Genomic DNA, 27,934 nt, shown 5'->3' with positions numbered 1-27,934 from the left:
TAAGACGTTTAATTTGCTTGGTCCCCTGAAAAACGTCTTAAGAGGGAATCACTGTATATATAAATAAGATTAGTACATACATGAGAGGGGTGTATATAAAAGCAGTAGGTATCTAGACTGTGCATATGGGTTCAGGGGATATATGGGATGCATATATGTGATCAGTACGTAATGGGATGAGTGTATATAAGATCAGTAAATCTGGTTATTTGTATAGCGCCAACTTATTCGCAGCGCTTTCAGGTAATGTATTTATTACCCCCCACCAAGCCGGGTGCTCGTGGATGGAAGGCGGAGTCGACCTTGAGTCGGCTACCTGAACCAAGCGGGGATTGAACTAGCAACCTTCAGGTTGTGAGCGAGAGCTCAGGACTGCATCTCTGCTGCCTTAACACTTGTGTGCATATAGGACTGGTAGGTAGAGGAGATGTATATATAGGGTCAGTGAGTATATGGGATGTGTCTATGTACAATCAGTAGGTGTATGAGATGCATGTATATAACATCAGTAGATATATAAGGTGTATGTATATATAGAATCAGTATCTATAGGATTTGTATAGAAACAAAAAGCATATTAGATGTATAAGATCAGTAGGTATGATCTGTATATTGGATCAGCAGGCATATGTGATGTAGGTGTGATAGATATATATATATATACACATACACGCGGGCTGTGTGTGCTGTAGGTATATGTAGGAGCAGTATGTATATCTATATGGTGCGTATATACTATAGGTATATGAGGTGTATGTAGGTACGGTATATATAGGCTGTGTATACTGTAGGTATATAAGGTGTATGTAGGGGCAGTATATAGAGGCTGTGTATACTGTAGGTATATAAGGTGTATGTAGGGGCAGTATATAGAGGCTGTGTATACTGTAGGTATATAAGGTGTATGCAGGTACAGTATATATATATAGAGGCTGTGTATACTGTAGGTATATGAGGTGTATGTAGGGGCAGTATATAGAGGCTGTGTATACTGTAGGTATATAAGGTGTATGTAGGGGCAGTATATAGAGGCTGTGTATACTGTAGGTATATGAGGTGTATGTAGGGGCAGTATATAGAGGCTGTGTATACTGTAGGTATATATAGGTGCAGTGTATATACATAGGAGGTGAGGCTCCTATGGACATCCATGTCAGGCTGTACGGGGTCTCCCGATGCGCCCGGTAGCTCTCGCCGCCTCCCCCCGGTTCCCCCTCTCTCAGTACCGCGAGAGTTCGGGCTCCGGGGGCGGAGTGAGCTCAGCGCATGACCGACGGCGAGCGGCGGGGCCCGGCAGGTAAGAGCCCGGCACACCGGAGGGGCTGCAGCCGGTAGTCACCCCCGGATACCGGTAGCCCCTTCCGTACCTCCCACCTACCTGCCGCCTGTCCCCGCTGCCGCCACATTGCCTGCCCGCGCCAGGTGCCTGCCACCTCACTATCCGCCGGCACCTCACACCTCCCCGCCGCCTCGCCATCTACCTGCCCTGCAGCTGTTGCTTTATACCCCACTGGATCCTGGCGCCTCATCACCTGTCGTCGCTTCATACCTCAGTGTCCGCCTGCACCTCACACCTATCTGCCCCCGACACCTCATACCTCACACCTGTCTGCCCCCGGCGCCTCATATCTCACACCTGTCTGCCCCCGGCGCCTCATACCTCACACCTGTCTGCACCCGGCGCCTCATATCTCACACCTGTCTGCCCCCGGCGCCTCATATCTCACACCTGTCTGCCCCCGGCGCCTCATATCTCACACCTGTCTGCCCCCGGCGCCTCGTACCTCACACCTGTCTGCCCCCCGACACCTCACACCTGTCTGCCCCCAGCGCCTCGTACCTCATCACCTGTCGGCGCTTCATACCTCAGTGTCCGCCTGCACCTCATACCTCACACCTGTCTGCCCCCGGCACCTCACTACCTGTCTGCCCCCGGCACCTCACTACCTGTCTGCCCCCGGCGCCTCGTACCTCACTACCTGTCTGCCCCCGGCGCCTCGTACCTCACACCTGTCTGCCCCCGACACCTCACACCTGTCTGCCCCCGGCGCCTCGTACCTCATCACCTGTCGGCGCTTCATACCTCAGTGTCCGCCTGCGCCTCGTACCTCACTACCTGTCTGCCCCCGGCGCCTCGTACCTCACTACCTGTCAGCCCCCGGCGCCTCGTACCTCACTACCTGTCTGCCCCCGGCGCCTCGTACCTCATCACCTGTCGGCGCTTCATACCTCAGTGTCCGCCTGCGCCTCGTACCTCACTACCTGTCTGCCCCCGGCGCCTCGTACCTCACTACCTGTCTGCCCCCGGCGCCTCGTACCTCACTACCTGTCTGCCCCCGGCGCCTCGTACCTCATCACCTGTCGGCGCTTCATACCTCAGTGTCCGCCTGCGCCTCGTACCTCACACCTGTCTGCCCCCGGCGCCTCGTACCTCACTACCTGTCAGCCCCCGGCGCCTCGTACCTCACTACCTGTCTGCCCCCGGCGCCTCGTACCTCATCACCTGTCGGCGCTTCATACCTCAGTGTCCGCCTGCGCCTCGTACCTCACTACCTGTCTGCCCCCGGCGCCTCGTACCTCACTACCTGTCTGCCCCCGGCGCCTCGTACCTCACTACCTGTCTGCCCCCGGCGCCTCGTACCTCACTACCTGTCTGCCCCCGGCGCCTCGTACCTCACTACCTGTCTGCCCCCGGCGCCTCGTACCTCACTACCTGTCTGCCCCCGGCGCCTCGTACCTCACTACCTGTCTGCCCCCGGCGCCTCGTACCTCACTACCTGTCTGCCCCCGACACCTCACACCTGTCTGCCCCCGGCGCCTCGTACCTCATCACCTGTCGGCGCTTCATACCTCAGTGTCCGCCTGCGCCTCGTACCTCACACCTGTCTGCCCCCGGCGCCTCGTACCTCACTACCTGTCTGCCCCCGGCGCCTCGTACCTCACTACCTGTCTGCCCCCGGCGCCTCGTACCTCATCACCTGTCGGCGCTTCATACCTCAGTGTCCGCCTGCGCCTCGTACCTCACACCTGTCTGCCCCCGGCGCCTCGTACCTCACTACCTGTCTGCCCCCGGCGCCTCGTACCTCACTACCTGTCTGCCCCCGGCGCCTCGTACCTCACTACCTGTCTGCCTCCGGCGCCTCGTACCTCCCTGCCGGCCGGCCGGCCCCTGGCACCTCGCATCTCCCTGCCTGTCGGCACCTGGCACCTCACGCCTCATTATCTACCTGTTTCCACTGCCTCCTACCTCCCTGCCTGCCGGCCCCTGGTGCCTCGCACCTCCGTCGCCTGTCACTAGTGCCTAATGCCTCATTATCTACCTGTCCCCACTGCCTCATACCTCATTGTCTGTTTGCACCTGGTACCTCACACCTCCCTCCCTGCGGGCCCCTGGTACCTCACACCTCCCTGCCTGCGGGCCCCTGGTACCTCACACCTCCCTGCTGCGGGCCCCTGGTACCTCACACCTCCCTGCCTGCGGGCCCCTGGTACCTCACACTTCCCTCCCTGCCTTTCGGCACCTGGTACCTCACACCTCCCTCCCTGCACCTGGTACCTCACACCTCCCTCCCTGCACCTGGTACCTCACACCTCCCTGCTTGCATTTTTGCCTGCACCTCTTAGCTCATATCGTTAGGTGCCTAACCCTTCTGTCAGCACTTGGTGCCTCATACCCCACTGCTTGTCTGCATCTGGTACCTCATAGCTCCCTGCCTGTCGGCACCTGATGCCACACTATCTGCTTGCCTCTGGTTTTTCATAGTGTCTCTGCATCTGATATCTCACTGGCCAACTGCACTTGGTACCGAATACCTCAATGTCCGTGTCTGGTGCCTCATACCTCACTGTTTACCTGTCTCTGCGCCTGATGGCTAATACCTTACTGTCTGCTGCAGCTGGTGCCTCAAAACCTACTGTCTGCCTGTCTGCACTTGGTGCCTCACCCCTCCTTGTCTGTCTCTCCCTCTCCTCACACCCACTGGTCCCTCTGTCCTTGATGCCTGCCCCTGGTGTCTCACACCTCCCTGCCTGCCTGCCCCTGGTGTCTCACACGTCCCTCTCTGCCTGCCTGCCTGCCTCTAGTGCCTCACACCTCCCTCTCTGCCTGCCTGCCTCTAGTGCCTCACACCTCCCTCTCTGCCTGCCTGCCTCTACTGCCTGCCTACCTCTACTGCTTCACACCTCCCTGCCTGGCTGCCTGCCTGCCTCTAGTGCCTCACACCCCCCTCCTGCCTCTAGTGCCTCACACCTGCCTCTAGTGCCTCACACCTCCCTCCCTGCCTGGCTGCCTGCCTGCCTGCCTCACACCTCCCTCCCTGCCTGCCCCTGGTGCCTCACACCTCCCTGCCTGCCTGCCTGCCTGCCCCTGGTGCCTCACACCTCCCTGCCTGCCTGCCTGCCCCTGGTGCCTCACACCTCCCTCCCTGCCCCTGGTGCCTCACACCTCCCTGTCTGCACGGTGTCAGTGTTTGCGTTTTTAACTTTCAACCACAGAACCCCGCCTTCTATGGGTTTGTTCTGTTGGCCTACGCTGTGCCCCCTCTGACTCCTCTTTGCCCCGCCCTGTGCCCCCTCTGACTCCTCTTTGCCCCGCCCTGAGCCCCCTCTGACTCCTCTTTGCCCCGCCCTGTGCCCCCTCTGACTCCTCTTTGCCCCGCCCTGTGCCCCCTCTGACTCCTCTTTGCCCCGCCCTGTGCCCCCTCTGACTCCTCTTTGCCCCGCCCTGTGCCCCCTCTGACTCCTCTTTGCCCCGCCCTGTGCCCCCTCTGACTCCTCTTTGCCCCGCCCTGTGCCCCCTCTGACTCCTCTTTGCCCCGCCCTGTGCCCCCTCTGACTCCTCTTTGCCCCGCCCTGTGCCCCCTCTGACTCCTCTTTGCCCCGCCCTGTGCCCCCTCTGACTCCTCTTTGCCCCGCCCTGTGCCCCCTCTGACTCCTCTTTGCCCCGCCCTGTGCCCCCTCTGACTCCTCTTTGCCCCGCCCTGTGCCCCCTCTGACTCCTCTTTGCCCCGCCCTGTGCCCCCTCTGACTCCTCTTTGCCCCGCCCTGTGCCCCCTCTGACTCCTCTTGGCCCCGCCCTGTGCCCCCTCTGACTCCTCTTGGCCCCGCCCTGTGCCCCCTCTGACTCCTCTTGGCCCCGCCCTGTGCCCCCTCTGACTCCTCTTGGCCCCGCCCTGTGCCCCCTCTGACTCCTCTTGGCCCCGCCCTGTGCCACCTCTGACCCATTTTTGCCCTGCCCTGTGACCCATCTTTGCCCTGCTCTTTGCCTCCTAACAGTCATGGCTGACTCTCTCTCCACCGGATCCAGAAGGCAGTGTCCCAGGATCAGCAAATCCAGAGCTTCCACTCAGCTGCAGTTCCTCGCGTCGGACTCAGGTAGGCGTCACCTTCTCCCTCTCTGATTGGCTAGGACGCTCCCTAAAGTCATACCATTACTTTAAAGTGTTGACTTTATCGCTTCCTACTGACATAATGTGCACACAGCAACTTACTGATGGCAAAACTGATCCTATGGGAATAAATGTGCCTGGGCACAATCCCTGAGCGCCATCACATGAGTGCCCTAACCTATTACACTGTGCCCCTTTCTAGGTGCCAAGCAGTATTAGAAGTTGGTGCTTCCTAGTGCCTACATGCAGTATGGTATAACCTGGTAACCGGTATACACAATCCCAACCCACAGAGCGGATAATCATTGCTGTGCCCAGTGGCATATATTTGTGTGTGTGTGTGTGTGTGTTGTGCCATCTCCCTAGAACCGAGTGGGCACTGTAATTTAATGCCTCATCCCCTTACATAAGAAGTACCTAAGCAGTGCCCACTGGTACATACAGTACCGCTGGTGGGCACTGGTAATTAATGCCTCATCTCCTTACATAAGGAGTACCTAAGCAGTGCCCACTGGTACATACAGTACTGCTGGTGGGCACTGGTAATTAATGCCTCATCTCCTTACATAAGGAGTACCTAAGCGGTGCCCACTGGTATATACAGTACCGCTGCCAGTCAGCTCTCCCCACAATGCAGACTCTGATACCACATGTGTTCCTATAACTATTCACTGTCGGCTCTCCTGGCGCTGCAGGCGCCACACAGATCCCTTGGGTACATCTTCAAAGGGCTGTGACGTGAATGCCCAGGGCACAGCTCTCGTCCTGGATGCCGTCATGCTTTGAAATCGCACCCAGGAGATGCCATCCTATGCCGACGGCTGCCTAGAAATAAACTGAGAGACTGACGCAACCATTACGGATGTTACCTGGGTCAGAGCAGAGACAGAACGTAGGAGAGGGCATGTGGATGGGGCTGAGTGGCAGTAAGAGAAATGGGCAAAAGGGGCGCTGCTTCTGGGTAAACAAGCAAAAATTTGGCATCCATGTTTAACCCCTTAATGACGCAGCCCTGCTCCCTCTCTCCTTTTTTTTATTTTGTCTTTTTCTTCCCAGTTTCCAAAAAAAAAAATCATAGCTTCTTTTAAATTCACCATCCACGTCGCCATCTGCGGGTCGTTTTTTCGCGCAACGAGTTGTATTTTTCAATGTTACTATTTAATGTACCGTATAATGTGCTAAAAAACTGTTTAAAGAATCAGAAGCGGAATGAAATGGAAAAAGATCGGAATTCCGCCATCTCTCGGGGGGGGGGGGGTCTTGTTTTCTGATGACATTCACAATATGGTATAAATAATGCGTTATTCTGATAGGTTGGACTTGCAGCGATACCAAATTTGCTGGGTTTATTATGATGTTTAAAAAAATCTATATATATATATAAAGGCGAAAGCCCTCATTGACTGACTGACTCGCCACTAATTCTCTAACTTCCCGGTGTCGTACAAACATGAATATTGCCACAACCATTCTATTGGTGCCAAGTAAAGGGGTCACAACTCGATTATTCAATGCTAATTGCAAAAGTACGTGCACCCCTATGTAATGTACCTGATCTAATTCTCCAACTTCCTGGTATCGTACAGACATGAAATTTGGCAGGAGCATTCTTTAGCAACTTAATTATTCAATTCCAAGTGCAAAAGTAACTAACCCCCTATGTAATGTAACTAATATCATACATCTGAACCTCGCAAACATGACATTTGCCACGTCTGTTCTTTACATCCTAAATAAGTAAAGAGGTCGCAACTTCAATAGTCAATTATAGGCGTAAAAAAATCTGTGATACACGAGAGAGTTCTTTTCTCAGAAACCTTAAAGCCTAGGGAAAATGATTTGTATACTGAGGAGAATCTACCTCACCTCTATCTACTGAGGAAAATCTATGTGTATATACTGAGGAGGATCTACCTCACCTGTGTGTGTGTGTGTGTATATACTGAGGAGGATCTACCTCATCTCTGTGTATATACTGAGGAGAATCTACCTCACCTCTGTGTGTGTGTATATACTGAGGGGAATCTGCCTCACCTCTGTGTGTGTATATACTGAGGAGAATCTACCTCACCTCTGTGTATATACTGAGGAGAATCTACCTCGCCTCTATGTGTATATACTGAGGAGAATCTACCTCGCCTCTATGTGTATACACTGAGGAGAATCTACCTCGCCTCTATGTGTATACACTGAGGAGAATCTACCTCGCCTCTATGTGTATACACTGAGGAGAATCTACCTCGCCTCTATGTGTATACACTGAGGAGAATCTACCTCGCCTCTATGTGTATACACTGAGGAGAATCTACCTCGCCTCTATGTGTATACACTGAGGAGAATCTACCTCGCCTCTATATGTATGTGCTGAGGAGAATCTACCTCGCCTCTATGGGTGTATATACTGAGGAGAATCTGCCTCGCCTCTATGGGTGTATATACTGAGGAGAATCTGCCTCGCCTCTATGGGTGTATATGCTGAGGAGAATCTACCTCGCCTCTATGGGTGTATATGCTGAGGAGAATCTGCCTCGCCTCTATGGGTGTATATGCTGAGGAGAATCTGCCTCGCCTCTATGGGTGTATATGCTGAGGAGAATCTGCCTCGCTTCTATGGGTGTATATGCTGAGGAGAATCTGCCTCGCCTCTATGGGTGTATATGCTGAGGAGAATCTGCCTCGCCTCTATGGGTGTATATGCTGAGGAGAATCTGCCTCGCCTCTATGGGTGTATATGCTGAGGAGAATCTGCCTCGCCTCTATGGGTGTATATGCTGAGGAGAATCTGCCTCGCCTCTATGGGTGTATATGCTGAGGAGAATCTGCCTCGCCTCTATGGGTGTATATGCTGAGGAGAATCTGCCTCGCCTCTATGGGTGTATATGCTGAGGAGAATCTGCCTCGCCTCTATGGGTGTATATGCTGAGGAGAATCTGCCTCGCCTCTATGGGTGTATATGCTGAGGAGAATCTGCCTCGCCTCTATGGGTGTATATGCTGAGGAGAATCTGCCTCGCCTCTATGGGTGTATATGCTGAGGAGAATCTGCCTCGCCTCTATGGGTGTATATGCTGAGGAGAATCTGCCTCGCCTCTATGGGTGTATATGCTGAGGAGAATCTGCCTCGCCTCTATGGGTGTATATGCTGAGGAGAATCTGCCTCGCCTCTATGGGTGTATATGCTGAGGAGAATCTGCCTCGCCTCTATGGGTGTATATGCTGAGGAGAATCTGCCTCGCCTCTATGGGTGTATATGCTGAGGAGAATCTGCCTCGCCTCTATGGGTGTATATGCTGAGGAGAATCTGCCTCGCCTCTATGGGTGTATATGCTGAGGAGAATCTGCCTCGCCTCTATGGGTGTATATGCTGAGGAGAATCTGCCTCGCCTCTATGGGTGTATATGCTGAGGAGAATCTGCCTCGCCTCTATGGGGGTATATGCTGAGGAGAATCTGCCTCGCCTCTATGGGGGTATATACTGAGGAGAATCTGCCTCGCCTCTATGGGGGTATATACTGAGGAGAATCTGCCTCGCCTCTATGGGGGTATATACTGAGGAGAATCTGCCTCGCCTCTATGGGGGTATATACTGAGGAGAATCTGCCTCGCCTCTATGGGGGTATATACTGAGGAGAATCTGCCTCGCCTCTATGGGGGTATATACTGAGGAGAATCTAAGTTACTTCTGTGTGCATTTACTGAGCAGAAGGAAGCGGCCATGGACTGCAGGGATGGAGCCTTTAAGGCTAAGAAGGGGCTGAAACCTCCAGTGTGGGGGTAAATTTGAATAAAAAGGGGTGTTACCTTTAAGGGTAAAAAGTGAGGAGAGTTGGTGGGGTGGCACATTCTGCAGAGGGACATCAGTACATGCAGTCTGAGGAAAATCTAACGCTCCTGTATGTGTATACATATTTCATTCATCTGTTTCTCTGAAGTAACCACGACTCCATAAAATCTTCCGACCGAACAACAGCTAAACATCTGGACCAAACTAACACGGGCGTTATAAAGCCGGGTATATCAGATAGTTATAAATGTGAGAAAAGTGGGTTTTTAATTTTTTTTTTCTTTTGACACAATTTCTTTTTTTTAATTACTAAAAAGTTTTTTTTCACTCATATTTACTTTTTTTTTTAGTTCCTCTGAGGAACGTGAGCTTAATCGCTTCTGCAGTTTAATGTAATACCGCAATATTGCATTATACTGCATTCTGATAGACGGTTTATCATGCCACACCGCAGGCGTACCTTGATAGGTATTGGTTCATGGCAGCCTGGAGGCCTTCAGAAGGCTCCAGGCTGCTATAACAATCCACAATTTCATTGCTGGGGGTACTCTGGGGCATTTAAAGAGCTAAGCGCCACGATCAGTCTGAGCACTGATCACGGCTGTTGCAGGCGGGTGTCAGCTGTCAGAGACAGGCAGCACTTGCTTTCTATGTAGCGGGATTGGCTCCCAGTCCCACTCCACGCAGACCCTTCATGTCCAGGACATAAACGTACGTCTTGGGGTGTGAAGGGGTTAAGACCTGATTTCTCATATGACACCAGCAGAGTTCTTGATGTAGTTGCCCTTTAAGAGTTATTTTCGTGCGCACATGTGTAGCGCTCGGTGTGACTCCCCTTCATGTGCGATCGCTCTGGCAGTAAGTGATAATGCCTGCAGTTTCTAAGCTGAGATGTATAATCATCCAGGCGAGGTGTGAGCTACCACCGAGCCTCGCTAATGGGAGGAGAGGGGAATGCTGGGACGGGAGCGGCGTGGTGGGAAAAGAACTTGATGGAATCTGTTTTTTTTGGCGCGGCTTGTAGGAAGATTTTCGCTATGTGAGCGGTGAAATTTACAGTCTAATTCTAAATCTTTTTTCAGGAAGTTACTACAACAGGAGGGCGGTGCAGAAGAGATGTGCCCGACCGGAAGGCCGCGAGCTGCGAGGAATACCGGTAAGACGCCATTGAATGGAGCGCTTAAGGTCAGGGCCCAGAGCCGGTGAATAGGGAAAACTGGCTCTGAAGAGGAAAATAAACCCAGCTGACCCTTTGTGAAGCTCTGCCGGTTTTAAAGATGTAACAGGGTACACAGCGCCGCCGCTCCCCCTATGGTGGGGGATTTTGGACAACTATGGTATACCCTAATTTGAGTCATATTGGCTCCCATTAGGCTCATGCTTCTATCCAGCAGTCACTGAGAAGTTTGCGTCAGCATGTAGGGCTTTCCCTCTGTTAACTCTTCCTGGCAATCAGTCCTTGTGTGGCATCACCCCTCTCCAAGAAATGCTTGATCTCCTCCTTGCTGGTTGTCATCCTCCTGTGCAACAGATAATGATGGTTCCATCAACTGCTGACTTTGCCTGCCTCTTAAAGGGCCAGTGCCCAATCAACTTTCCCATCCCCAGTCTTCCTGGATTTTTTTTTAAGGCACCTTCCCCTACTGGAAGTTGTCAAAGCAAAAGGTTCCCAGTGAAGGGGTCCCTAGAGGTGCCCCTTCCATGTGGCGACCAAAGACTTCCGCCTCAGGCATTAGTCCGCAGGACATCAGAGGGGCGGCGGTGGATTACCGCACAGCCAGAATAATGACCAATAAAAATAATTGCTAGCTATGAGCCAGCCGGACAGCTAGCAAAGTCCTGGACAAGACCCTTTAAAGATGCAGATTTTTTTTTAAATGGACTAGACCATGTGATTAGTGATGCAATACTCTGCAGTGCTGGTGTACTGCAGTATACAGGGTATCTCAAAAGTGCGGAAACACCCACATAGAATGAGAACAGTTTGACAAATGGTGATGCAATTTTGCATACAAGCTGCGGGGGAAGGGAGAAACCTTTTAGGTTTTGTCACCAACAGGACGGCCATTTTGAATGCCGCCATCTTTGATTCCAATGAGAAGGTCGGTGTGTGATATATCAAACTAACAGAGAATCTGGAGTGCTTCATATTATCATACCTTGAATCGTTCTCTTGTTAACACAGTGATTTTTCTTCATTACAGTCATCATGACTGATGGCGTTATGTCAAGCAGAACATGCGGAGACCGTTCTTATGTCAGGTGAACGAAGCACCCGTGTCATCACCACAGAGTTCAATCAGTGCCATCCAACGAGACCTCCCAATACCCACAGTGCAGCCGCCAAACGTCTTCCCAAGAAACAAACAGGTTCAGTCGCTGAGAAACCAAAATCTGGACGACCAAAAACTGTTAGTGATGAAGCATCCGCAGCCGTTGTTCTGGCCGCATTCATCAGTAACGGTTTTTGGTCGTCCAGATTTCAGTTTCTCAACGACAGAACCCATTTTTCGGAGTTTGGAAAGACGTTTGACCGCTGCACTGTGGGTATTGGGAGGTCTCGTTGGGTGGCACTGATTGAACTCTGTGGTGATGACACGGGTGCTGCGTTCACCTGACATAAGAACAGTCTCCGCACATTCTGCTTCAGATACCGCCATCATTCACATTGCCTGTAATGAGAAATAACTCTGTTAACATGAGAACAAATAAAGCTATTTTAAAATAAAGCCCACCATTGTTTGTCTGGTGAAATGCTCTGCCAGTCTGATATATCGCACACATATCTTCCCATTGGAAAACTTAGAGTTGAATCCAAGATGGCGGCATTCAATGTGGCGTTCTTGATGGTGCCGTGCACCTAACAGGTTCACTCCGTCCAGCACAGCTTGTATTCAAAATTGGATCACCGTCTGCCAAACTGTGTTCATTCTATAAGGGTGTTTCCACACTTTTCAGACACCGTGTATTATGCTTATCGGTGTAACACTGACATGCATTTGGGGGCTGGGCCTAATAGGTGTACCAAGATGGCGGACCTGGGTGCCTTTGTTAAAGAGGATCTGTCATGACCTGATGCCAGTTCTGTAGCTTTGCGGTTGCTGCCTGCTGACACTATTTTTTATTGCTGCTCTTCTTTCCTTCCTATTCCCCCTCTCCTCTATACCACCATCAACAGCTCTCCTTAGATTCGGCTACCCGTCGGTGACTTCAAATTTTTTGGACAGTCAGCAGCAGGGACCGCCCACTAACACATTCGCAGCGCAGAGAGCCGGAACAGGGGGAAATGGGAGAATAGTCTCAGAGGGGCCGCATCTGCAAAGCTACGCAGCTGGTACTGCTGACATGAGGACGGGAAAGGTTCACTTTAACCCTTTCCAATCCAATTTGTATCCTGCTTTTCCTAGGGGGCTTACTCTTTTTCTGTTGTTTTAAAACGGCGCTATCTGCTGGCTAAAGTTAGTACTGCATGAGGTGACAGGTTGGATAGGCTCCAACAGCAGGGAGGCTGGCAATAAACAGTAAGAGAACCCCGATGGACGTCTTCCAACATCGGAGCTGTACAGCCTTAAATCATAATGTCTTTAGACGTCAGACAGTGGATTGGAAAGGGTTAACCCCCCAGCTGCTTTTGAAACATATCAACGCCCCGTGATTACGTTTTCAGGATGCCGATGGGGTGACATAGCCGTCAACCAAACACTTAGATGCCGTGGTTGCTATTGCGCAGGGTTTCTAAAGCTGCCCATACATCTTCAACAATTACTGACAGCTATTTCTCCCGGATTCCCCACATGAATTTTCGGCTTGGCCAAGCGTTCATGTATTTAGGTAGGTAACCCGCAGACGGACCACACTGGTGCTGGCTTATCTCCCAGGGAATAATAGGATAGGGTGATGAAATTTAATGTCCTCCATTCTTCTTTTCCCCAACATCATCTGTCCTGGTAACGTTGAGCTGCCCCTATATACCGTAAACGCTTGACTGACCCCACCTTAATATGTTAGGGCTCACGGACAGAGCAGGGTACGCCCGCGGATTAACGCCGCAGTGTACCGCAGTGGTAAACAAAAAGTCCTCACTGGTGATTGCGGAAAAACGCACGTGTTTCCGCGATCTCCATTAATACTATATTAATGGAGACCTCCGCCCAACTAGAATGCTGTATTCGTGCGCCCAACGCGTCCATCATCTCCTGCACACATCTATGGGAATTTGATGGAAAGCCGAGGAGGATTACTGCAGTCATTGAGGCCAAAGGAGGCCCAACACCGGACTGAAAAATGGGGAAAAAATGGAATTCCATCACCTTCTATGTGCGTCCAACACTCCTGTCAGCATAGTACATATGGGGGTTTGCGGGAACGACTTCCCATTCCCGATGTGGTTTGTAGGGGTCCTGCTGACGGCCGTCACCTCGCATACAGAGGCGAATCTAATATTTTGCTTTTTGTATTTCAGCCCTCCCTGATCAGCGAGTGGAAAGAAATGTTTAAGACATTGTCGCGGGTGAGATGTCCGAGCTCCGGCTGCTGGGTGGAGTTTCCCAATGTGTACGGACTGAAACAACATTATCAACGATGCCAAGGGGTAAGAACGAGCCGGTCGCTGGAGGGCAAGTAGATGCAGATAGAAGGCTGAAAAAGTGAGAGACCGTCTCCGTGAACAGGAGGGGTGCAGAGCGGAGAATCTTTAGATATAAAGGGGTATTTTATGTGACTGTGGCTGCTCAATCATACAGTTAGCTCACGGCTTCCTGCAGTCACCACCAGGGGGTGCTCACTACATACAGTTGTATACAACTCCATATGAACTCAGTGATAGCACACTTATACAGAGAGCTCCCCCTAGTGGTGTCTGCAAGAAACACACACACCTTTCCCCAGTGATGGGCAGAACAGAACACAGGGGGGCTTGTTCTGGAGAGTAGCGGGAGTCTCAGCGGTGAGACCCTCATGATCAGCAAGGGAATAATTTTTGTGCAACCCCTTAAATGATACAGCTTTATATGGGTCAGGGGTGTGCGTAAGGTACTCGTGCCGATACGGAATGCTGTTCTCTCCCATGCCTGCTGTCCTTAAACATCGGTTGCTGTCCCTTCCCCTCTAGGCTCCCCCTGTATCCCGGATGGTGCTCTCCTGCCCGCACTGTGAAGCCGTCTTTGCCTCAAGGCCGCAACTGCAAAAACACCTGATGTGGAACCATTCGGAGAAAGAGGAGAGCAGAGAAAATGGTCCAAGCTCACATGTGGTCTCCAATGGGGCAAAAGAGAAGTGCAGGGGGTACCCCAAAATTGCAAACGCCTAGATATGACCACACAAGACCTTTTACTACTGCTATACTATAAGACCATCTGCTTGTTTTGTCTTTTTTTTTCAGGGTGATGAAAAAGAAATCTGCAATAAACAAAGTTTCAAAGTCGGAGAAAGTGCAGACCCCGGGGGAGAACGGAGACGTCCTTCACGCCAAGGATCACGAGAAACAAGCGGATATGTGTCCGTCCGATGAGGACCCGGAGAGAATGAAGCACAGTAAGGGGAGGGCTGCTGGGTCATTGGTCATCGTATGGCCTTTTTCTTTCCTAATGGCGTCCCGTTGATCTCTCTCTCCTTCTGAAATGATGATTTTCATGTATCTTATTTGTTTCTGCTCTTTCTTGAGTCAGGAAGGAAACAGAAGACTCCAAAGAAGTTCACAGGAGAGCAGCCGTCTATCACCACCACCTTCGGCTTAAAAGGTAATCTCAGAAGGGAGTATAAACCTCTCACATTCCACTATCATTTCCTACATCCAGTGGGATGGTCCTAGATTTCAGTACTGTCCCTTCTTAAAAAACATGTTGAGAGATTACTAGTGCTACTGAATGCTGCCAGCAGGGGGCAACAGTTTTCTTCAGCAAAGAATCAGACAGTTAATTTTTGCTCTTTGATGGAAGCTCTAGGGCCACAGGCTCTAAATAAGCTTGATACGAGTCCAACTATCTGCTCAAAGTATGCAGCTCCATGGACATTATATGACACTATATAGGCACTGGTGATAGGTGTGTACCATATGGTAGTATGTGGGTAATATATTGGCATTATGTGGCTGCTTGGTTCCCTGCAAGCTGATACATACTGACATGCCAAAAGTGGGATATTAGTACGTAAACTAATGATGAAGTGGCGTTACCTCGGGGGACGGCTCGGGAACACCCCATCTGTATAAGTTGTGAGGTCATATCTTATGAGTGAGGCTGAACACTGACCAACGTGCTCATGGCAAGGTGATGTCAATTATTGGAACAAAGCATGATAGTGGGTGCCAGATGGATGGGACGTTCCATTACGTAAGTTGTACGGACATTGAGTATTCCTTGACCTACAGTGTCACAAGGGTGGGGCATGATTGGAGGGTGTGGCGTCGGCCTTGCAGATTTACTAGCTTTACACCAGAAAGTGGGATAAAGTACTGTACAGTGCAAATCTACACATACAAATCTCATAGCTGATATAGATGTGACTGCCTAACACTCACAGGCTAAAGATGCACCTAGTTTATTAAGAGAGCCGGGCCTCTTTCTGGGTAATGGATGGTAGTCTTTGTACTGTTTTTGCACTGTAGGCAGCATATGGTTCCTATAAGGTGCCATTTGCTACTACTTGGCACTCTTTATATGTGGTCTGTATGGCAGAAATACTTACACAACACACATCGATGCCGCACTTTCTGCTGTCAGATACCTGAGAGGTTTATGAGGAATGGCTTTTATCAACCTCTTCCGATTTGCTGGTCATCCTGTGCTATCAGAGAACCCACACTTTAATGTCAGACAGTCGCCTAGCTAGTAATTCCCCACCCTTTTTCTGTTATAAGCTGGCAGCAGTGCTGCAGTCACAGAGCATTGAAGTCACGAGGAACTCGGATTCCAACTTTCTCTTTACAGGTTTAGTCAAAACAGAGGATAAATCCAGAGCGAGACAAGGACGGATTGCACAAGGGCGAATGGAGGAAAAGAAAAAGAGGATTGAAAGTGCAAACCTAAGACTGGAGCACATCATGAAGCCCCCTTCAGGTAAAACACAGCAGGTACCAGCTCGGCATGTGTACCACGAACAACAATTTACAATTATATTCCACAAATTGCTGCTTAAAATTCATCAGAACTATTTTAAAAAAATGACTTTTTTGTATCGACCGCTCCTTTGCCGACTTATGTGTCTCCATGGTTACAGACTACAAACAAACCTTGGATGTAGTCTGATCTTGCAGTCAAGTTTTACTCCAATGACTTTTCTCAGTAGAGGGCTTAAAATGAGTTATCTGGGACCAGAAAGACATGGCTACATTTTTCTGGAAACTGCGTCACACTTGGAATTGTAGCTTAGCTTCATTAAAGTGAATTGGGCTGAGCTGCAATACCTCACACAACCAGTGGACATATGTGGTGCTGTACAACCCCTTTAAAGCAAACTACAGTTTTTTGGGATAGAGGTAGTTTATTACCTGTAGATGATCTTTTCAACAGTCTCTCCATTCCACTTGTTCTGGGTGCTGCCACCATCTTTAGACTACCTAATTATACATGGGGGAACACTTACAAAAGATTTTATGCCAGAATTCTGGCATAAAAAAAAGTCCCACTTGCTCTGAAATTTGAGACTTTTGCGCCAGTCTCGACACATAAAAAGTGGGCGGGGCTTGTCAGAAGGGGTGTGGCCGCCTCAGACCATTCGATTTATGTATAATTTACATTGGAAACTGACATAATTTATACCAGACATGTAACCCAGGTTAGACATGGCGCACATTTCTGTGTAGGCGCACGGAGGTGTAGAAATGCGCCTAATACATAAAAAGGCATTGGAGATGCCGGTCTTAGTACATTTCCCCCATAGTGTGTTGGTGGTGTTAGGACAACCAGTGTTGATCACGTTGAACCTTGCCCCTCAATCACAGAGCAGGTGTAGTGTAATGAGAAAATAGAGGTGGCCATGGCATGCGAAACAGAGCGACGGCTTAGAAAATCATCTACAGGTAATCGATCCCCTCCATAATTTTGTCCCAAAACCGGAAGGTCCCCTTAACTCCTTAACCCCTTAATGACGGCGTAGTTTGTGTCTTAAGGATGACGTGATTTTCATTGACGCACAACAAGATCCATAACTTGTTGGCATCACGTGGCTTGTTTTTTGTGAAATGAGTTGTACATTTTAATGCCACCACTCCGGGGTCCAGATAATGTGTTGTAGAACCTTTATTACAATTTTTGTGGACTGATGAGAAAAAAAAAGACAAATTCTGCCATAGTTTTTTGGGTTTTGTTTTTACAGAGTTCACCAATCCTAAAAATAACCTGATAACGTTCTTATCTGATCGGCACGATTACTGCGACGCCACGTTTATGGAGATATTTTACTAATTTGCACATTTTTAAAGAAAAACAATTGACTCTGCATCCAGCGACGAAGTTCTGTGGGGGCTTGTTTGTATTTTTTCGGAAAAATTTTTTAGCTTTTACTATGACCAGTTTGAGGGTTTTTTTTGGGGGGGGGAGGGGGGTAGGAGAATAGAAGAAAAATAACAATTCTTCTGTTACTTTCTAAAATAATTTTTACGGCGTTCAACATGCAAGATAAATAACAAAATATTTTCATTGTGGTTTTGTGTGTGTTTAAAAAAAATTAAATAAAAGTCAATATTTTATCCATTTAAAAAGGGTTTTTGTGAGGGAAAAAGGCGTATTTTGGATTCAAAAATAAAAATTGAGCTTTACTGAACTTTTCTTGACACTACTTTTTAATCCCTGAAGGGGACTTGAAGATAAAATTGTTGGATTGCTAGGATAGTACACCACATTACTTAACGCCCACTTACGCGCAACGATTATCGCTCAAAATCCATTCAAACTTTGGCTTTTGAGCGATAATCGTTACATGTAAATGCTACCATCGTGCACTTTTCGTCTGAACAATGATTTTTAGGTGAGCTTAAAAACCATTGTTCGTGTTCTCCATGGGAGCAGGAGATTACATTGTATTCTCTCTGCACCCCCTGAGAGAAAACAGACCAAAGGCTGTTATCTATACGGGAGCTAGAGATTAAATTGTATTCTCTTAGCAGCCAATGGCTGAACAATAGAGCTAATTACAGAGCTCAGACCACCTGCTGAGTTCTGCAACAACTCTGAAAGGCTCATTTGCACGCAAATGAAACTGATAAATTACTAATGGGCATTAGTCCCCCTTAGTATTTTATGTAAAACGATCGCTAGTCTTTCAGTCGTTTGAAAGATCTTTGCGTGTAAATTGGTCTTTATGTAGTACACTCTACTAAGCCTATGACAGCAGCCTATTAGATTCTGCCAGAGGCTGGGTCTAATAGGCTGAATTAAGGCTGATTTACACGCAAAGACAATCGTTTAAATGATTGAAAGAATGACAGTTCTAAAGTAAAGCTGATAAAGTACTAATGGGCAGTTATGCCCATTAGAACTTTATCAGCTTCATTTGCATGTAATTGAGCCATCCGCAGCTGTTTGCAAATTCTGGAATGTGGTCTGGACTTTGCACTCAGCTGCATTGTCTTCACATGGACTGCCACGGGTTATCAGCTCAATACAATGTAATCAGCTGCTTTTGTGGCGAACACAGCTTGCAGTCCCTTCAATCTCTCTCCGGCTGAATGATAAATTTTATGCTCACCTCGTTCAGCCGAAGAGTGAAAGAATGAAGCATTTACATGCAACGATTATTGCTCAAAAGCCATCGTTTGAATGAATTTTGAGTGATAATCGTTGCGTGTAAATGGGGCTTTACATGTCAGGCTTCTGGCTAACATGGGAACTCATTGGGTTCTTGTGATTGCACTCAGGGATGCCGATGGATGAGATAAGGAGCACTGCCCCTTCCATCTGCTTACATGCTGAAATTTGCTTTTGATTGTGGCATGCAAGGGGTTAAATTGCCAGGATCTGAAGAAGAATGTTCAGGTTTAAAGCCCATTTAGGGCTCCTGCCCACTAGCGTTTTTTAACGCTGAGATAGCGCTGCGTTTTTTTTAATGCAAATGTCAGTTGGACGTTCTCATGTTAAAATCGCATCGCACAAAAAGTTTGCGCTTCTGTGATTTTTGTGCAATGCGATTTTAACATTAGAAAGTCTCATTGACGTTTGCATTAAAAAAAAACGCTAGACGGTAGGAGCCCTTAGTGAGGTCAGTAAAAAGGTGTATTGGCGGTCACTAAGGGGTTAACCTCAAAGGGGATTTGCATATGGCTTTACCATTACTCTGATTGTTCGAAGATGTAAACCCTTCTCTAATTTGAGTCACACAGCACATCATTTGCATATATTGTGGCTCTTTTCCGCCCCCTGTTGGCACTTCAGAGGAATACTTTTAAAGGGATTTGCCTGCTGACAGTTACCCTTTATTAAAACCCACCTATATGTCAAGAAAACGCCCTAGAATAGATGATGATGTCCCTGTGATATGTTTTTTTGGATGGGTACAGATCGCTCTCACATTTCTCCCCCTTGTACCAGGCAGTGTGGACGACAGGTGCCAACGTCAGAGCAATAGGAAGGGTGAGGTGACCTGCCCCAACTGCTTGTCGGTTACACGCAAAACCATGGCAGGACTGAGAAAACATATGGATGTATGTGAACAGGTGAGAGCAGCCAATGCCAGTGATTTCCAATACTTCGATCAAGTTTAATGATTTCTGGATTCCCAGAATGTTGGGTGGCGACCAAAATGGCCATCAGTGTGGGTCCCATGGGGCTTCTAACTCTGCTTTCCATTCATGAATGGCAAATATGTCCATTAGTGCGTGATAAATCCCATGCCTCCTAGCTAAGCAGATTTACCAGTGCAGACTGGAAAAGCTGGATGAAATAATGTCATAGGGATGTGATCTCGGGGGGCAAAAAGCGGGTTAGTATAATAGAGAGCATGCTGTGGCTCTCCAGCTGTTTGGGAACTACAGCTCCCAGCATGCCCTGGCAGCCATTTACAGACATTGCCTTCTTCTCATCATTAGCTACAAGAAGCACTGAGGTGTCAGCAATGCAGGAAGCAGTTCAAGTCCAAAGCTGGTCTTAATTATCACACTATGGCAGAACACATCAATAAGGTGAGAAACTCAAAATTTTGCAGCTTCTGCAGGGTCAAAGGAAGGAAAACCACCCATCCACAATGTTTTATATTTATATACAGTGTAGATATGACCTACATAAGAAGTGTAGTCACTGTGTACATACATTCCTTATCCTGAGTTACATCCTGTATTATCCTCCAGAGCTGCACTCACTATTCTACTGGTGGAGCCACTGTGTACATACATTACTTATCCTGTATTGATCCTGAGTTACATCCTGTATTATCCTCCAGAGCTGCACTCACTATTCTGCTGGTGGAGTCACTGTGTACATACATTACTTATCCTGTACTGCTCCTGGGTTACATCCTGTATTATCCTCCAGAGCAGCACTCACTATTCTGCTGGTGGAGTCCCCGTGTACATACAATACTTATCCTGTACTGATCCTGAGGGACATCCTGTATTATACTGCAGAGCTGCACTCACTATTCTGCTGGTGGAGTCACTGTGTACATTCATTACTTATCCTATACTGATCCTGAGGGACATCCTGTAATATACTGCAGAGCTGCACTCACTATTCTGCTGCTGGAGTCACTGTGTACATACATTACTTATCCTTTACTGATCCTGAGTTACATCCTGTATTATACTCCAGAGCTGTACTCCCTATTCTGCTGCTGGAGTCACTGTGTACATACATTAGTTATCCTGTACTGATCCTGAGTGACATCCTGTATTATACTGCAGAGCTGTACTCCCTATTCTGCTGGTGGAGTCACTGTGTACAGACACTGAATAAGCAGGGGGTGCTGTTAGATTTCAGCTCTGCAGTCTGGTGTTTAGTGCTAAGGACTGTATAACTATTTACGTTCTCATAATTTCACTTTCTCTTAGTCTTCCAGTCCTGATGGTAACCCCTTGGATGATCCCAGAGAGCGAGAACGCCTAAGAAAAATGTTGAAACAGATGGGAAAATTGCGCTGTCCTAAGCAGGTAGACCACTAACCGTATAACAGTGTATCCCTGTCACCTGCCCACAGGTAGTGGTAACATTGTATGCACTGTTTTCTATGATCCCAGAACTGCTCGGCCACATTCTCCAGCTTGATGGGATATCAGTACCACACCCAACGTTGCGGCACACAGCAGTGTGAGCGAGAGAAGCTTCATTTTTCCTGCCCTCAGTGTAAGAAGGCTTACCAGTCCAAGGCGGGGAGGGACTACCATGTGCGCTCAGAGCACTGCACGGTGAGTGACCATATCTCTGCATGTTCCTCACACAATTCAATACTCGTGACTTACGGGATTACTGTGTTTTGTACTGTGAGCCAATCGGTTGTCTCCACTTTGCAGCTCCCTCTCCCCTCTCGCAGCATCCATTCATACGCACACGAAAGAGAATAACTGCAGCTTCGCTCCCCTCTTCTCTGTGTTCCGTTTACTGTATTATATCACACTGTTTACTTTTGACTCTCTGGACATTTACAGGGTGCATGCAGGCAGGGATGGCATCAGGTGCCAGGGTGCACTGCATCTGGGGGTGACCACTTCACTTGGTGACCAGGGGTGGGATCCGGTCCATATCCTAGAATTCAAGTGTAACTTAGTCCTGAGGACACAAAAATGCTGGTTGGTGCAAGGGAATATTGTGCTCCCTGCCCCACTACTCGCCACTCTCTATTGGATGCGGTCAGCGCCACTACCATACTGCGCCACCTGCATGCCTCTGCAGGAATTAGACCTGGCAGGGAAATGGAGAACTGCAGTCTGCTGGAAGATCAAGATCCTGTGGCAGACCGCTTTAATTAGCTCCCGCTGCTAGCATCTAATGGTGGCCACGCACAAGATCATCTTCTCTTTCTCAACCTCTAAGTCTTAGTGTTTGGCCTGTCCGAGTGGCATCTTCCACATTTTTCCCCTACTTACAGGCTCTGTTAACCCCTTAGTGACTGACTTATTTTGCACCTTAATGGCCTGGCAATTTTTTTCGGTTATGCTACAAGAGCCATAACATTTTTATTTTTCCGTAGACCTAGTCATATGAGGCCTTGTTTTTTGCGGGACGGGTTGTATCTTCTATTGCTACCTCTTTGAGGTGCATATAATGTATTGTTTAACTTTTATGAAAATTTTTTGGAGAGGATGAAAAAGAAAAAAAACAGGAATTTCACCAGTATATTTGTAGGTATTCCTTTTATTCTGCGGATCATTACGATTACGGCAAATTTATAGAGTATTTTTTTTCATATTACAATTTTTCTATAATAAAAACCACATTTTGTATTTGCATTGTCGCATTCCAAGATCTATAACATTTTTAATTTTCAACCAGTGGACTTACCGGTTTGTGAGGTATTGATTATTGCGGGATGAGTAGCACTTTTGGGGTAACTAACTTGAGCAGTTTTTATTGCTGTTTTTTTTTTTTTGTGAGACAGATGAAAAACAGCAATTCCTGCATTGTATCTTTGCTTCATTGCACTTACCATTCGGTATAAATGATGCACTAATTTTATTATTTGGGTCAATACAGTTATGGAAATACAAATGTGTATTTTTATTTTTTGAGTACTTTGGCACAATAAAAGCCCTTTTTATTAAAAAAAAAAAAAAAAAAAAGAATAAAGTATATTTCCATCGCCGTCTTTCACAAGCCATAATATTTGTATTTCTTTGCCAATAGTCCTGTGGCAGGCCTTGTTTTCTGTTGTCGTCTCCCTTTGTACCATTTTGCAGTACATGTGACTTTTTTTGATCACTTTTTATTGAGGTTTTTTTGAAGGCTGTTAAATTTAAAAAGTACATTTTTTGCATTTTTATTTTATTTTTTTTAAAATTTTGGCTACTTAGCCAGGTCACATGACTGTAGAAGATACACAGCTTATGCTTCAAGAAATTACTCTTTCTCCCTCCAGGATTCTGAAGAAACAGAAGCAGAATCGAAGCAGACTGAGATGGTGGAGGATTTTGAGCGGACCCCAAGTGGGAGGGTGAGGAGACACTCGGCGCAAGTTGCCGTCTTCCATTTGCAAGAAATTGCTGAAGACGAGTTGGCGAAGGAGGGAAGTTGGAGGAGAAAGAAGGAGGATTTGGTACCTGACAGCAAGAGGGTGAGAGCAGATTATAAGAACCCGTCTAACGTTAACAGGTACAATGAGAGAGATGGAAGTCGTGTCCTTAGATGTAAGATGGGAGGTAAGTGCATGTCCACTGCTATTGCCTGCCGTCGTGTCACATCTGTAGAATGTATTCTGCAGCCGTCTAGCTATGTCCGAGGTCCAGTAAGGATGTCTAACATGCGTGTCATGTGACAGCTGAACTACCTCCGCCCCGGCCTGCCGACCTTTAACCCCCAGCTCCTGGATCGCTGGAAAGCGCTGGTGAAGGAGAACGGCTTCATTTGCTGTCCCAATAGTGTGAGTGAATGTGGGATTGTGGAGTGGGGTAAAAAAAAAAGGATAGTATTTCAGAGCCATTTTCAAGATCAGGGCTTGCTGTCAGTGAATGGAGACACTTGTTTAGATCTAGAGATTTAAAACATGTGCAGACATAGTTTGTTTTATATTTCACTGTTGAGGGTATGATACAATTGTTTCCAGGCTAGACAACCCTCTGTAAGCGACAGACTGATACATTTTACCTGCACTGATACATTGTAGCAAACTGGGAGGGGGCTGTTTTAAAAGGGAAATGCCCTTCTAAAGGGACTCACCCTGTACTTTGCCTTGGCAGTGTTGCGAAGCAATATACTCAAGCGTTTCTGGGTTGAAGGCTCACCTAGCAAACTGTAATAAGGTACCAAGCTATTGTATATTTTGCAGTCCTTGAAGTATAACTGTGAGAGTATTCGTTCTCCTCTAAGACATGGCCGTTTTCTGGCTGCTTCTTCCAGGGCAATCACTCCGGAGGAAAATACAGATGTCTGCTGTGCCAGAAGGAGTTCAGCTCAGAGAGCGGCGTGAAGTATCACATCTTGAAGACGCACTCACAGGTGAGAAGAGGCTGAGATGGAGAGTTGTATTCCTGATGAATGTAGTGATTAATGGGCTCACTGTGGAGCTAGGTAAGAGAGGATATTGGGGAGATGTTTTAGGTCTTTTATGGCATATTGGAGCATGCTCACTACTATTTCCATATGTTGTGTAGACCTAGAATGGACAGTGACAGCCACGGAGAACAGGGCACCACCACTTATTTACCGTGTATGGCATATCAAGCGTGCCCACTGCTGTTCTCTTGTTACTAGTAGACTGTGATGAAAAGCCACTGTTGGTGCAGCCCCCTCTGCACGGAGTACTGGGCACCCCATCTTTTATAAGTACAATGTAGACCCAGCTGTCAGATCCCCCGTTTACCTATTTAGAGCATATTAAGCATGCCCACTGCTTTTTCAATGTCTCGTATAAACTATAGTGAAGAATTACAGTGCCGGTGAGACCACCTCTTGACCGGTAAACTGGACTCCCCTGTACATACGAACAAAGGAAGGTTCAGTCATCAGACCCTCAACACTTAACCATTTATAGCCTATTGAGCACACCCACTTCTCATTCCATGTTTGTGACAGACTATGTTGCGACAGCCACCAATCCAGTGAGTACGTGGCGCCCCATATTTTACAGAAACAATGAGAGATTCAGCAGTGGGGCCCCAAAGTTTAGCCACGTATAGCATATCAAGCATGCCCACTGCTCTTTCCATATCTCCCATAGACTGTAATGGATTGATGCTGCCTGTACAGTCACTTGTACTGGGCACCCTACCATTGATAGAAAAGGCATGGGGCCCAGCTGCTGGACCCCCAGTGTTTATGCATTTATGGCATATTGAGCATGCCCACTATAGTATTCTTATCTCTCATAGACCATAACCAAGAGTAATCCTGTTGTTGCAGCCCCACCTCCACTGAGTCCCAATTGCCCCCTATTTCACAGGACGAATGGGAGACCTAGCTGTCGGTCCTCCTAACGTTTAGCTATTTTATAGCATATCAAGCATGCCTACTGCTTTTCCATATCTCCCATAGACTGTAATGAAGGGTGACCATGCCTGTACAGTGCTTTTTTTATTGAGTACTGGACACTTTCTTTTACGGAAACCATGAAAGTCCCAGCTATCAGACCCTGCAATATTTACCCATTTGAGGACATACAAAAGCATACGGGGGTTTCCAATAAAGGGTCCAGGCATATTCACCACTCTATATTAATGCCCCCCATAATAATATAATCCATGTAAGGCGACTCCAACACTTAATATCAACACGAAAAAGATGCCAATTACATTATTAAAAACATACATAAAATACGTATCCTAAACAACGTAAGGAGACTAAAATAAAACCAAGGATCCATTGGATGGGAATTTAAAGTGTCTAACGGGTCAGAGTATAAGAGAGAAATCTATGGGTGGTAAAAGTAAGGTAACACATAAATAATAACTGAACTAATACAAACAAAACCACATGCTGGAAAAGTACCCACCAATGGGGCCAGTGGGCACCACAACGCGTGTTTGTTTCCTATATCAATAGTATATTGAGCATGCCCACTGCTCTTTCTTATCTCCTACAAACTGTAATGGAAGTGGCCATGTTTGTGCGGTCACCGCTCTACTGGTTAAGGTGCTTTTACACCCAACAATCATCATTCAGATTCCTGCGCTTCCACGGGATTCTGACCGATAGTCGTTCGGTGTCAATGCATGCAGCGACTGAACGACGAACGAGAAATCTTTCACTTCTTGTTCATCCAGTTTCACTTACAATAGACTACCTGCTTACTGTTAATGCGGGCGGGCTGGAATGATCCCCAGCCCACTCCACCTCCATTCAAGCAGCGCTGTCGGCGATGCACGTTCCTGTGTGAAAGCACAGGAACAAGTATCGCTGGCCTGACGGCTCGTCCCGTGTAAAAGGACTAGGGATTAACTAGGGGTGTTGATTCACTGGAATGATATAAACCTGGATGGTTGGACTGCCCCCAACCTCCCCTCCTCCGCCCCCAACATTTTCCTATTTACAGCATGTTGAGCATGCCCACTACTTTTTCAATGTCTCCGATAGCCAGTGCCTTTGGGACCGCCTCTTCAACAAAAATTGGACTCCCCTGTTTGTAGGAACAAAGGGAGATTCCATGATCAGACCCTCAACACTTACCCAATTATACTATATTACGCATGCCCATTTCTTTTTCCATATTTCATAGACTGTAATGGAGAGTAAGCATGCCCGTGGGGCGACCACTCTAGTAAGTATTGGGCACAAAAGGAGACCCAGCAGTCAAACCCCCAACATTTACTCATGTGTGGCATATAGAACATGCCCTGCTTCTTTTTTTAATGTCTTCTATAGCCTGTAATAAAGAGTGACCATGTCTTCATCGAGGGATTGTTTACGGGTACGATGGAAGACTCAGTGGTCACATCCCCAAAGTTTACCCATTTATAGTGTATTGAGCATGCCTACTACTTTTTCCCACATCTCCCATAGGCTGTAAAGGAGAGGTATCATATATTGGTGGCATGGAAACTTGGGAGTCAAATGTACTTGTAGCATGTGTGGGATCATAGGGGGAGGGGAAGGTGGGTGAATTTTTGCCATAGTATAACCCAGATTTATTACCGGCTGTGTATTCCCAGAACTGGTTCCGGGTGTCCAAAGTTTCATCACCTTCTAAAAGGAAAAGAAGTCCAGAACGCTCGCCTGATGAGTTGGAGATAAAAGCAATAGAAAAGAATAAAAAGATGAAGCTGGAAGATAAAGTCCCAAGTCCAGGTCCGGCCTCGGCTCCATCCCCCACAGAAGAGACTCCAGTTGCACTAAAAGGCCAACCCACAAAAGCATCAAGTAAACCCAAGGTGTGTATGGGACTCAAGGGGAAAGTGCGGAATGGTGGCCCATCCAGAAGAGGGAAATGATACCCGTTGGTGCCAGAGTCCGGCTCGGGAACTAACTTCAGTAGCGAATGGTAGTCACACCAATCAATATACACATTCCTATGTGTGCTCACTGCTACAGCGTAACACAGGACCAAGTATACTCAATATATCATTGTCTAGCTACTACTTGAAAGGATAGAAAATAGTGATGTTATTATTGAATATTACTATATAAATCTATATGGAGAGGATATTCGCTGTCTAACAGTAAAGCTATATGCCCCACCCTTCAGACGCTCATGTAAGGGATGCCTGTGCTCCTGGGGAGACCATTACATTGCATTTAGGTGCAAAGCTTACATTAAGGAATAGCGACCATACAGGACCTCGGATACTAAATGCAAAGCATGCACAGTGCAGTTTGGAGTGTTGATGCTCCACTTTATTTGCCTCAACATTGAATGAGAAGTCTGTCCCACACTAGATTCACTTACTTCTCCATTGGCAGCAAAAAGGCTGCAGCCATATCTTAGGCCGCCTGCAGACGAGCGGGTCGGATCCGGCGGCGAGAATTCTCGCCGCAGGACCCGACCCGAGAGCCTGCAGTGACGAGCGTGTACTCACCCGCGCCTGGCGGCCCCCGGCTCTTTCATGTGCCGGCTGCCGCGCAGCCGGCGCATGCGCAGACCGGAGCCGGCGGCCGGGTGAGTGCGTGCCCCGCACAAAAATAGGACATGCCGAGATTTCGCGCAGCCAAACCGCGGCCGTCTGCATAGGAGTGCGTATTGTAATGCACTCCTAT

General features: G+C 48.0%; 1 protein-coding gene across 1 annotated transcript; it reads left to right on the top strand.

Moving 5' to 3' along the window:
• The first annotated feature begins 1,236 nt into the window (after nucleotides 1-1,236).
• On the top strand, nucleotides 1,237-27,762 carry ZNF512B (zinc finger protein 512B). The gene is made up of 17 exons (XM_066586366.1): nucleotides 1,237-1,297; nucleotides 5,275-5,373; nucleotides 10,253-10,326; nucleotides 13,633-13,761; nucleotides 14,281-14,453; nucleotides 14,551-14,702; nucleotides 14,837-14,908; nucleotides 16,097-16,225; nucleotides 19,694-19,818; nucleotides 20,191-20,283; nucleotides 21,148-21,246; nucleotides 21,334-21,501; nucleotides 23,169-23,363; nucleotides 23,568-23,669; nucleotides 23,986-24,048; nucleotides 24,146-24,244; nucleotides 26,893-27,762. Exons 1-17 carry the CDS (start codon nucleotides 1,267-1,269, stop codon nucleotides 27,169-27,171), a joined length of 2,082 nt encoding a protein of 693 aa, XP_066442463.1. The 5' UTR covers nucleotides 1,237-1,266; the 3' UTR covers nucleotides 27,172-27,762.
• Nucleotides 27,763-27,934: the final 172 nt, after the last annotated feature.

This window comes from Eleutherodactylus coqui, chromosome 13 (genome assembly GCF_035609145.1).
Source record: "Eleutherodactylus coqui strain aEleCoq1 chromosome 13, aEleCoq1.hap1, whole genome shotgun sequence".
In the NCBI taxonomy this organism is placed as follows: Eukaryota; Metazoa; Chordata; class Amphibia; order Anura; family Eleutherodactylidae; genus Eleutherodactylus; species Eleutherodactylus coqui.
This window is presented reverse-complemented; position numbering and strand designations above follow the sequence as displayed.

Coding starts and splice junctions, on each gene's coding strand:
- ZNF512B (XM_066586366.1), top strand. CDS start 1,267: ATGACCGACGGCGAGCGGCGGGGCCCGGCAG. Junction 14,703..14,836: donor CCCGGAGAGAATGAAGCACA/GTAAGGGGAGGG, acceptor TTCTTGAGTCAG/GAAGGAAACAGAAGACTCCA. Junction 20,284..21,147: donor TGGCAGAACACATCAATAAG/GTGAGAAACTCA, acceptor ACTTTCTCTTAG/TCTTCCAGTCCTGATGGTAA.